The sequence below is a fragment of the Octodon degus genome, unplaced genomic scaffold (assembly GCF_000260255.1).
Source record: "Octodon degus isolate 3935 unplaced genomic scaffold, OctDeg1.0 scaffold00014, whole genome shotgun sequence".
NCBI classification, from domain to species: domain Eukaryota; kingdom Metazoa; phylum Chordata; class Mammalia; order Rodentia; family Octodontidae; genus Octodon; species Octodon degus.
Window position 1 is genome coordinate 19,479,804 of NW_004524590.1, and position 13,003 is coordinate 19,492,806.

General features: G+C 41.0%; 1 protein-coding gene across 2 annotated transcripts in view; it reads right to left on the bottom strand.

The window, feature by feature from the left end:
* Nucleotides 1–13,003, bottom strand: part of Nckap5 (NCK associated protein 5) — a 959,001-nt gene that overhangs the window by 902,629 nt on the left and 43,369 nt on the right. For both annotated transcript variants that reach the window (XM_023709695.1, XM_023709692.1), the window contains exon 2: nucleotides 6,022–6,151. In XM_023709695.1, the coding sequence (XP_023565463.1) occupies nucleotides 6,022–6,090 (69 nt within the window). In that variant the 5' untranslated portion in view covers nucleotides 6,091–6,151. The remainder of the gene's footprint in view (nucleotides 1–6,021; nucleotides 6,152–13,003) is intronic.

The window sequence follows — 13,003 nt, forward strand, 5'->3', positions numbered from 1 at the left end:
GGTGAACCTGTTGTGCCGCTGTGGCAAGATGTTCTGCTCCTGGACTAGCTGGTTGGATCTATTCTCTACATTCTCCCCTGCAGAGGTTGCAGCTGCAGGATTACACCTCAGGCATGTATGCCAGGCCTGAGCTGTGCCGGACCTGGGCTAGGACTGGGTCTGGGGCCTCCCGGAACTCGGCAGACTGGTTTGCTAATTTTCTTATGGTGTTTTTAATCCTTATTTGAGAATGTGGTGCTTCTTATAAGACAAACTTTCCTTTAAATCTATGTGTTAAAAAATAAAATGAAACCATGTGTTGTGGCACCAGCAGCCCTGTTCATCCATATTTACCAAGTTTCTTAGATGCATCAAAAGGCTGTGTCGCGTGACTGACTTCCACCACCTAAACTTCTGTGTCTCTACAATGTTCCCACAGTGATGATATGGTACATTTATCAGAGCATTTCCTCACTGTGAAGTGACAGAGCTATGATAATAGCCTGGGGGCTGCATTGAACAACACTAACAATATTCCTATTTTCTATTTTTAAAAAATCTGTGTGAGTTTGGACATATTCAATGTCAATATTTCATAAATGTTTAGAAAAGGAGATTTTCAAAACTATTTTCCCATTTCTTGTCACTAGGGTAACTGTTCATTTACGTAGCATCCTGCCTCTGGTCCCTATATATTGCATACAAAATCACTACGTAGAGAGCTGGCACATAGGGAAGATATCCTGGGCTTTCAATGAGCCCATTTTTCTTATGCATTCAGATGTCCTTTGGAATTCAGCCAAATATTTATCCTTGTAAATAAAATGTTACTGAAATTCAAGCCCATTTGCTCATGTACTCTCTGTGGCCACTTTCCTGCTGCAACAGCAGCGTTGGGCGATTGTGACCATGGACCTGGCCTGCAAGGATTTATTATCTGGACCTTTAGAGGAAAAAAAAAAAAAAAAAAAAACCAATTGCTTTCTTTAGAATTATTTGTAGATGCTAAGTGGGATGGAAATAATAAAAGATAAAACATCAGAATTTGAATTCCATATAGGAAGAAATTCTCCTAGGGGAAGATCAGTAATGACAGGAGTGGTCAGGATAGCAGCCAGAAAAATGCCCTTGCGTTACCTCTGCTCTGCTTTCCCATAGTCAGAGACCAAGTTCTCTCTACTACTTTAAAGCCTGGACAGTCCCGTAACTCCTGTACTCTTACTCCTCCTCAAGTAATCTCAGCTCCTGTTAACTATCCCTGTCATACCATCTACCTCCACATTGTGTTGTTTCATCTTTCTGCTTAGCAGGTCAGCTTCCACAGATAAACACAAGTGACTTCAGTATTACCTAGACAACCCTGCAGGGAAGAGGCAGGCCACTGAGAGTAACCAGTTGAGGGCACCTGTGTGAAAGGACTGTTTATGGACATATGGGCAGAGCTACAGAAATCCAACAGGAAGTGGGGCAGCAATGAATTCAAGGATAGCTTGGATAATTGTATTGCTGATTTCTGCTGGTGTACTGAAGGGAAGAGTTGATGCTTAAATTTTCTACTCTTTTATGACTTTTCTTATAATTTTTGATCAGTGTTACAGGCTTATATCTGATAATCTCAACGATTAATTTGAAGACAACAATATACAATCCAGCAACCACTGTTAAATTCTTATCATTTTGTTCAGTGAAATTCTGTGTCACTCCTACTGATTGGAAGACTCATCCTATGAGGAGGCATGAAAAGTGAGGAGGCTGAAACAGATGGAGTTGTGGTGGACTATGGGAGAGGACTGCCCAAGTAAAGTTGCCATCTGGGGCAGACGAGTCTATCACTGTGGTCCAGGAGGAGGCAGGAAACCAAACACCTCCGTCTCTGACCTCTTGCAGGCTCCTCCCATTGGTCGTACCAAATTGAATGAAAGCATCTTTTCATTACTGTTCATAGGATGCGTCCTCTATGGACTCACAGCCTGATGCAGTAGGATGAAAATGAACCTTGAGGTGGAGATGGAAACTCCCCTACACATTTTCCTAGAGGGTTTTTACGATGTTCCTATACTGACTTTGCTTTGCAGTGAGGGAAGGACCTGGTTATTGTAACGATTTCAATGCAAACAGTCAAGATGCTGAAGGATGAGTTGAAGGCCTTGTGTAGGTGCATTTTTGCCCCTCTGAGTCTATCAAAACTATATAGCTGTCAGACCTGAGAATGTAATAGTCAGTGTTTTGTTACCCTTTGGAGGAAGAAAAAAGGGCTACCATGAAGGAATTCATCAGAGAATCTGCTGCTCTCATCTGTACCTACAGACAAAAATGATTTTCCCTAAATGAAAGGAAAAAGTTTACTGCTAAAATGTGAGAGGCTGAAAGAGATAATTCACTTACCCGCGTTCTGATCAGCCAAATGCAATCACAGCTACAAGTGTCAACAGCTATACACCGAGCCCAGGCTTGCAAATAAAAAGCACAGTGGGAAATGTCGACTTTTTTTCTGACCAAAAGCAGCCTGGGGAAGGCTGAACAGTTTTGGGTCAAAAAGAGGCCTCCATTTCTAGGGTGATTATTATTGTTATTAGAGAGAGAGCGTTGTACTTGCCATGAATATATAACTGCTTGACACTCTCCTGCTGGTGGAGGCAAGCTTGTTGTCACTTGTCTCTCTCTGGGCTTTACCTCCCACATAGGAGTACATTTTTCATTTCAGTTTCATCTGTCACTTTCTTCTTAAAAAGGAAAATTTAAAAGTAAGAAATCATCGATGTCAAAGAACATATTTTAGTATTACAACATACACACAAGTGATATGTGAGCTTCTCTCTGATATTCTCTCTCTCTCTCTCTCTCTCTCTCTCTCTCTCTCTCTCTCTCTTTTTTTCTCTCTCTCTCTCTCTCTCTCTCTCTCTCTCTCTCTCTCTCCCCCCCCCACTGTCTGTCTGTCTGTCTCTCCCCTCCCCCCCTTACCAAGTCCTAAAAGAAAAAAATTGTAATAAAGGCTTGCAAGCTCAATTCCCTCAGTGGGAACTTTTTTTCTATATCTTGACTATAAATTTCTTTATTTTGTGGTTCCACCAGCTTAAAAATTTAAAGCAAAGGAGCTGTAATTCCTAACTCAACACTTTATGATTTGATTACATAAAATGAAAAATGTAATGCTGTTAATAGTACCTTATTCTTGGAGTACATTATGAGGAATTTTCAGCAAAATCTGAGAGTGGAAACTACCTCTGGGCCTCCTATCTCTCAAAAATATGGGTGATAATGATTATTTCAGTTGAATTTCAAAACATCAGAATTTTATATTTCTCATTCTTCAAGTTTCCTAAAAGGACAACTTGTCCTCCTGGGGTAATATGCAATGAAAGACAAGAACTGAGTAACAGGTAGAGACCTGGGTTCTGATCTTGGTGTAATCTTAGTCGTATGACATTAGCAAAAGCAGTTAACCTCTCTCGGCCTTAACAATTCTTTCTATGTAGTAAAGGGCTGCAAACGCATTCCCATTTTGCATCCTCTGATGCAAAAAATAAAGGTAATAAAACATGCCTTGTAAATGAAAAGTGTACTGTGATAACAATTCTTTTTATATTTTCCAGCAGTCCTTATCTAGAATCAACCCAACTGCTTCTTTCTTGGTTCAGTGTGACTTGTGTTTTTATGGGCCAGTGTCTTTGATCTCACCCAAGTCTAGTTCTCTTCCTGAAAGTCACAGAAGAGTCAATCTGATAGAGTTACAGTGGCACCTACTCCCAAATAACCAACAGGGAAAGAATCTTGTTGTTGGCTTTATCCCAGTAGCGTCTTATGCAAAGCAGAGAACATAGCACTAAAACTGCAGGCACCTGACGAAAGTCCCATGCCCAACATATTTAAGCACCCAATGCACGTAGTCATAAGAGTGGCTTTATTTTTCAGGATCTTCCCAAGCTGCACATATAAATGTAGCAGTTACTCAGCTTTTAGAGGACAATGAAGCTATTTATGCCAGTAGGAAAGCAAGGTTGGTATTGAGTTTTCAGGTAGCACTGGTAATGTAGCAGAACTTTACTCGAGCCTATATTCAAGCTGTCTTTAGATAAAATCGAAATTGGGCAAAGGTTTGATGGGGACTTTTTCCTATTTTCCTGGTCAGCAGGTATAAAGTAAGTACAGGTAACCCACCAACCCTCCCTGACTCATCCTCATCCACCCTGGCCTTACCCAGGAATCTGTACTCCGCATTCTTTTCTCTATTAATTCCCTCAACAAAATTCTGTTCATCTGGTTGACATTTGGGAATGATCCAAGGCATTTTACTAATGAGTGCTAATTTGAGTAATTGAAAAACAATAGCTTAGTATGTTGGCCTTTGTAGGATATTTGCATATTAGTTGAAACTTATGAGAAAGGTCTGTAGCTTTGGGGACCAATGAATGAAGATGATGTTTCTGGGTTAAAGAGATTCTTTGCTGAACCGCTCGCATCATGCCATATGGTTGTCTCAGTCCATGGCTGAGCCCAAGACAGCCCATGCTGGCATGTGGATATATAAGAAAAGATTTTCTTTTACACAGCAGAAGCTGAGAAAATATAAAATTATTACAAGTTTTCTCAGAAGTGCAAAAATAATAGACGTATATAACCCATTTGCAGCACAATCCACCTTGAGGCAGAAGATCAAGGAGGTAAGAAAGGCACACCCACAGGGAAGAGAATTTAACCAACTACCAGATCCCTCAGCCTCTAGGTGTGCTGGTCAGTGCAGAGCCCACAAAGGCACAGAAGTTGATGCTGAATAATAAGAAAAAGTCTCCACATAAGAAGCTTAAAATAATCATTGTCTGAACCTAGAAACTCAAGTCTATAAATCATTTGAAAAGGAAATCATCAACCATTATGTGGCAAATAACTGGATGTGAATGTGACACAAGAAGACATACAGCTGGTGAATTAAATGGTTCAACTGATCAAATCAACTCAATGAATATTTTACTGGACATCTTTCTATAATTCAGCCCAGCTCAGGTACTGGAAGTACATGAACGAATAGAGCTTATCCCTGTGAAACATGCAGACAAGCCCACGCTGAATTGGTATTTTATTTCATTTCTTTTTAAATCTTTATTTATTTGGTATAAGGCCTTACATGCAGCTCAGACTCCTAGTGATCCTCCTATCTCAGCCTCCCCAGCACTGGGATTACAGGTGTATGGTAATTTTCACACTCAGTTTCAGTGGCTGGAACCTTTTGTCTGAGGTTTCAGGTCCAACACAGCATGTGGTACTGGGGATCGAACCCAGATACTTGCACTTTCCAGGTCGGTCGGTGCTTAGATGGCTGGGCTATCTCCCCAGCCCTAAATTTGTATTTTAATATATGAGCAAAGAGAGAAAGGAGTGGCTCTCTTGACTAGTTTTCTTTCTCTGTTCTCATTCATCATGGGACAAAAGAGTCAATCCACACATTATCCCACAGCCTGTGAAAACATGGCCAAGCTTTTGGAATCAGCACCTTAGTCTGCTTTTAAACTAACCAGATTCTCATACATAAAATCAAATCCAACCAGGCTGTTCAGAACAATACCCATCAGCATCAAAACTCTTAGAAAGAAATTGTATAGATGACTGAACTAATTTACATACTTAAGAAACTCTTGAACACTTTCTTGGTTCTCCAATCTCTGAAGCTGCATTGAATTCTTATTCAACTTAACCCCACAGTTAAGATAAATGGGTGAGGGAGTAACTATGTATAGACTTGGCATCTGGAGCTGGCAGTACAGTAGAGTTCTTATGCAGGCTAACGTCTATTTCAGCTGAAATTAATATCATTATGTATAATGGTGACAGATTATGACATTCGTGTATTAAGACACTATGCAAACATTCCAATAATTTGGTAGTTTTGAATTTGCAAAAAATAAATGAAGCAAAATCCCAGGGAATAGTGCTAATAAGGGAACTGCAATAGAAGTTTCAAAAGCATGGGGCTCAGGAAATAATGGTCAAAGAATATGTGCTTTAAGCCAAAACATATAGAGTAGTAAATGAATATTTAGTACTTACCACAAGACTGCTGTCCAGAGACAGCCTTTTCCCGAAGTCTCTTTTCTCCAGCTGTCTCTTCCCCTCCATGAGTGAAGCTATTTATTTTCCTTTGTGATTTATAAGAATCCCTCGTCTCTTTTCAGGGTCACTGCAAAAAGTGAACATGGGTTTTACTATCCAAGTGCACTGTGTTTAGACTCTTAGTTTTCAACTTTATAACCAGAAACAAGTGAAGGAGAAAAAACCAAAAATACCCAAGCCTCGGTGATAAGTAAACAACTAGGATCTCTCAACTGAAAAGGCCTCCCTGGGTTGCGAGTGTCAGAGTTGTCTTTTTGGAGGCCCCTGTGTTTTCCTAGGTTTTACTAATGGTGTTGGGGAATGGGTTTGCAGGTTGAATCAGCAGACTGTGGAAAAAAGCAAACAGTCCAGGCCGTGCCACGCTTGCTGCGCAGCCGTCCTCTATCAGCCAGAAGCGTTCTGTTACTGTGCACACAGATGCCGTCTGCAAATTCCACGAGATCAAATTGACAAAACCAGGCTCCATAACCAAGAATTATTAAGCCCAAAGCCCAACAAGGGGAAACTGAAACATGAGCACCATTGTCAATATTTAATTTTAAAATCTGTCATTTAAAAATATTTGAGGAACATTATAAGATACATTCCTTTTGGGACAATTGATTCAGAAGGAATGGCAGATGATGTCAGTATTGCCAATGAGTATTCAGGGAGCACTCACTGCATTTGAACATATAGTTCATTTCTGCACTCTGCTGAGATTGCTCATTCTAGAAAAAGCAAGCGTCTTGCCTGTCAAAGATCTATTGCATGCATGAATGCTAGCTTTTAGTTTTAAGGCTTGAAATGAAAGAAATTGGGCTATGCCCATGTTTTCTTTCTCTTTAGCCTGGTAATGTGGGGCGAGTCATTTAGTCTCTCAGAAATTCATTTTCCTCAGTTGCAAAAAACAGAGCTATGGCAGCCAAGTGGTGTATGTTACATGACTTAGAGGCAATAAGTTACAGCTTAAATTATAATTACCTACATATTAAACTTCCAAATAGTAAATCTTAATTATTAGTCAATATAATTCAGTAGATCCTTGAGGATTAAGAAGTCACCTGGAGATGTAGAACCTGGTTATGATCCTCATAAATGAACACAGCCATGGTACTGCTGACAGGGAAGAGCTGAACTCAGTAAAATGCTCTATTAGCCAGTATTTTATGAAACCAAAGAGAAATCGATTCTACCACTGTCCATTACTCCAAGTCCAACATGAGTTGAGCAGCGTTGACCTCACAGCCACAGCACACAGCCTCTTCCTCTGGTGTCCTCCATCAGAAAGACTGGGAGAACGGTGCATGAGACAGGGTTTGTCCCAAGGACAGTCAGCCGCAGAAGCTGACGGCTCATTTTCCAGCCTTGGCTCCCTCTTCCACCTTTGTCACTGTAGATCTCCCTTTTGGGAACACTAATCTTAATAGATCACTGGTCTGCACAGAAATTCCTAGGAGCCCACTCAGAATTAAGGAGAAAATCCAAAAGAATCAACATCGTTTTCAAGGCCTATTTCCTGCCAACTAGTCTTTTACAGTTCCCAGGCACACGAGGCACATTCCTGAGAGCGTGCTTTCGATTGTAATTCTCACCTCCATCTGGCCTAATCCTCCATGTGCTGTACCTGGCTCAGGCCCTGTTTCCTTCACAAGACCTTGCTGGAGAACGCCATTCAGCAGTGGTTCCTATTCTCTCCCAATTTTCACTGGAGTCATTAGTCTTGCCTTCTTAATCACCTTAGAGTTTTAGGTAGTTATTTAAATAGAAAAAGTTCTTACTGCACATTTGTTGGCAGAATGTAGTAGTTAAACACACACACACACACACACACACACACACACACACATCCAGAAATTATTTTTTCAGAATATAACTTAATTCTGTGAAGTGACTGTAGGTGAAGGTATTAGTCAACTGAAATTTGACTCAGGAGCCTGCTTTTGCATTCCCAGTTTCAGCTGCTCACTTGGCAACCCAAATTTTGTCTTGGTGACTGTACTTACTACTAGGTCAAATATCTTTTGTAATAATGAATTTATCTAAGGAGACCATTCAATGGGGCCAGGGAGATAGCTCAGTAGAATAAGCACTTGCCTGGCAAGCACAAGGCCCTGAGTTCAATCCCCAGTACCACAAAATAAATAAATAAATAAATAAATAAATAAATAAACCATTCAAGGCACTATATTTACACCATGACTTGATGGGTCATAATGGATCACCTTTTGGAACTCAGCATACTCGTATTGAATGCCTGTATAGAGGACCTAATCTCTAGATGTTGGTAACATAACCATAAGAAAGCTTATAAGAAGGCTTAGAAAAGATACACCATGTAGAGGAACCTAATACCTTCAGCTAATGCAAACATTATATGCCATAACATGAGCCAAGATTAATTATACCAACAATGATAAATGAGATCAAGGAATTAGAAGAGGAGAGAGGGAGGGGGAGGAAATGGAATTAAAAATAAAAAAGAAACAAGCTGTGTTATATACATATAACCACTCCCCAAGATGACTGTAAACTGTGTAAACTGTAAAATGGACTAATAAAGTATAAAATAAAATTTTAAAAAGCTTATAAGAAAGATTAGGTCTATATCTTCATGAAATTTACATTATAGGAATAGTATATAAACAATAAATAGCAAACAGAAAAATTGCGATAGGCATCTACATGAAGGAAGTATCACCCAGCAGGTGGCACAATAATGGGTCAAGCGTATGGACATGAAAGCTTTCAGAATAGAATGGTTAGGGTAGAAGGAGAGATGTAACAAGAAAGGCAAATATCATTCCACGAAAAGGGACAGAGAAGGAGCCAGGTAAAGGCTTTGTGTGCCACAGAAGAGACAACCAATTTCTTAGAATTGAAAAAAATAAAACTAGAAAGAGCATGTGTGAACAAGGTGCTACATCGTAGGTGACAGCTAGGGGCTTTGAGTCTAAACACAAAGGCTAATCTTAGGGTTTGATGCTTTATTCCCTACCTGCTGGTGATACTGAAAAATTACTTAATCTACTTAATCCTGAGTTAATTCATCAACAAAATGTCACTCATTATAGTACCTTTCTCGTAGTAGAGCTATTGTGATAATAAATGAGATGATGCATTAAGGAATTTTGCTACTGACTAGCAGAGTGGGTAAAATTTAAATATTAGACATGTTGTTCTCCGCTCTGGTAAATCTGATTAAACTCTAGTTTTTAGATTTTATGGCCCATTATAGGCTGATGAGGCCATCATGTTGGAAAAAGGTGATCCTTTAAAAGGTCTTAAATAGGGGGTTAGGGTTCTGGCTCAGCAGCAGAATGCTTGCCTAGCAAGCTGGAAGCCCTGGGTTTGGTCCTTGGCAAAAAAAAAAAAAAAAAACCTCCCTTAAAAAGAAATTAAAAAAACATACAGCAAGGGTCGGCCAAAGAGCTCAGTGGATTAAAGCACCTGCAAGCAGGTGCAGGGGCTGGGGGTTTGATCCCTGGGCCTGCCGTGCCAGCCCCGCCCCCTTGGGTGTGCTGAGGGCGTGCGCCTGTAATCCAAGCACTTGGGAGGCTGTAAACAGGCGGCTCACTATGAGTCCCATCTAGTAGTGAGACCCTGAACACCCTGTAGACCCTTCCCTAAAATACAAAAAGTAAAAAATAAAAAAACCAGTAAAATAAAAAAAACAAACAAGGCAAGTAAAAGGTCTTAAATAGTCTAGCCATCCTATGTGAAAAGCTGACTCAATAGCCTTATGTGGTCAACTTCCCTTCCTACTGTATAGTGTCAAAAATATAGGCAGAAATAATGATCAAGTTACGTGAGCGATGCTGCACAGTACTGAGTATAAAGGTTTGGACCAATGGGGGCGACTGCGCAGCTCCCGCGGCACATCCCAGCCAGCCACCAGCCTCTGTGAAGCCTACTCCCACCCTAATGATGCAAATACTTGTGAGGCAAATCGAAAAACAAACGGATCCAAAAAGAAGGCTACATAAACGAAACAAACGGCAGCTGGGAGGGAGCAATATGAAGTGGGTAGGGTCTAGGAAGGAGAAGTCAGGCATGCTTCTTCGCACACACCATCTCTGGCATGTTTTGGATCAGATAGTGGAGATGTGCACCCAGCACAGACCACAGGTCTGGAGCAGGAGCGGGTCGGTCAGATCTCAAAGGCTCACGCGAGTCTTGACACCACGCAACCAGTTCACCTTGCCCAGAAACTACTGTTAGCCAGCAGCCTTCCCATTCATTCCATTTCACTCCTAGCTGCTTTCCTTGTAGAAGAATGTGCTGACCAGCAAACATACGTAGGCGTGCGTTCAGAAAGTCACGTTTGAATGCAAAGTTGCTAGCTGGTGTATAGGGCTGTTTAATGCTCATTGTTTACACATCCGGGTCAGTGAAGTAGTCACCTTGGGCTTCCCTAACAGAGTAACACAGACTGGGTGGAGTAAACCAGAGAGGCCGGCAGCCTCTGTTTCTCCTGCGGCCGCTCTCCTGGGCTGGCAGAGGACAGCCTGTGTCCTCCCATGTGCTTTCTCCAGTATGCGCATCTCCAGCCCCGCCTCCTTTTTTTTATAAGGACACCAGTTGCATGAGATTACAGCCCCCACCCCCAAACTACTTTTACTGTAATTATTTATTTAAACATTCTATTTCCAAACGCAGTTACACTGGGGGCTAGGACCTACAGTTAGAAATTCTGGTGGTAGTGGGAGGTCACAATTTAATTACCACATATAAGTATTTTAACAATGAAATTCCTAAGTCTGAAGCTGAAGAAGTGAGGGAAAACCCTGGGTAGCAGTGGCTGTTCCCCAGACTTTCACTGTCTCAGCTACGTGAGCATTGGAATTTACAGCATTGCCTCCCTTTACTGTGTCCTGCTACACTCTTCTTTCTATTGTGGGTATACACGTGAAAACTACATCGGTGAATTCTTGGTCAGTGGGTGAATCTGATTTCTGCCTAAAAGAGGCAGATTCAAAGGTAGTAGAAAGGGAAAAGCCATCCTGCCTTCATCTCTACCTGAGCAGCACCAACAGCTGACGGTTATGGCTTGTGTCTAGATGTATGTCCCCCCACAAAGCCTCAGGAGGTCACAGGGATTGCTTGGAGGTTGCTGAATCTTGAGTGTGTGCTTGGGTCATGGTACAATGCTGGGATTAAGGGCACTAAGATTAAAGGTGGGTGACTGCTGGATCAGTCTACTGAGTGGATTGGTACTGACCTAATCCCAACAGGCTGGATGCAATGTAAGGAACAGAAAGAGGCTTGGCTTCTTCTCCCCCTCTCTGGTTGCTTTTGCTGTCTCCACCACTATGAACTGTGCCCTCTGCCATGTGCCACCCTGCCTTGGAGCCAGCTGACTGAAACCTCTACAGACCATGAGCTAAATAAATGTTTCCTCCTCTTTCTATGTTGAGTATTTTGTCTCAGTAATAAGAGAAAAGTAACTAGACAGTGACTGCAGGCTCCACTAATGCATGTGAGTCCCCTAACATTTTGGCCCAGAAAGGCCAGTGGCAATGTCTCAAACTCGCAATTACCAACAAAGGTGATCCGTCTCTTAATCACTACCTTATCTTTTTCTCTCCTTCATTTCCTTCAACAGCTTCACAAAAAAATTCCTTGCATTAAATATATCTCTGCTGGAAACATCTGAGTAGTTTTTTGTTTTTTGTTTCTCCCAGGCTGGACAATGTTTGAAGCACACCCCTTGGGATTGGTGAAGCAGCCAGCCTCCTTGAGAAATTCCTCCGTTCCTTCTTGAAAGCCTTTGAGACAATAACCTAGAGATCAGAGACAGTGTTTCATGTTTTGTTTCCTTACATGGTATAATGCCTGATGCATGCTAATATGATAGAAACTGTGTGAACATTTATTTTGTTAAATGAATAAATGAATGAATGAATGTTTATAACTGTCTTTGTAAATCCATAAAAGGCACAACAGACAATAAAGTTGTTGGGCTGGGAAGATAGCTCAGCAGTCTAAGCACCTGCCTGGCAAGCACAAGGACCCAGGTTCAGATCCCTGGTACTGTATGCCATGCCTCTGGGCAGAAACCAGGCAAGGTGACACATGCCTGTAATCCAGCACTTGGGGAGACTGAGACAGGAGGATCACTATGAGTCTGAGCTGCATAGTGAAACCCAGTATCAAATACATAAATAAAAGATTTTTTAATTACAAAAATGAAAATAAAGTTAAAACAATTGCACATGTTCATAATTGTGAAATTATATTTAATCACACAGATACAGATACACCTAAGTCTCAAAGAAAACATTTGTCATGACTTTACTATATTATCAAACTAAAAATTATGACTTAGGACTTGCCTATGCTTACAAACTCCCATGACCAACTGTGTTCATGTTTTTCCTCTGTCCTCTCACATATCAGGTTATAAAAGCACATATATCTGACTCAGAGTGATGAGTTGAAAAATTCTCCCTCCCTCCAAGGGGAGGGAAAATGGTAAAAGAGTTGAAAGAAAGCAGGATCCTTTTATTAACTGATGCTTATTCATACTGACCTCCCGTCATATCCATGTATCTTTTGCCAATGAATCTACATTTATTCAGTATCTATAAGAACCTATAAGGCCCTTATTAAACTCTTTCTTGTGGAAGAATAATTTCCTGACAGACAGTGTTATTTCAGGGCTAAACAGATCTTTAAAAATTTTAAAACCAGCAGTAATTTCTGTTTTCTGCTAGACTTTAACAGGCTGTATAATTTTGAAGTGATAGAAACCATTAACTAAAATCTCAAAGGCTGCTCCCTTACCTTTCTAGTCACATACTCATGCTCTCTCTCCTCTCTCTCTCTCTCTCTCTCTCTCTCTCTCTCTCTCTCTTTCTCTCTCTCTCTCTGTCTCTCCCTGTCTGTCTCTGTCTGTCTGTCTGTCTGTCTGTCTGTCTGTCTGTCTGTCTCTCTCTCT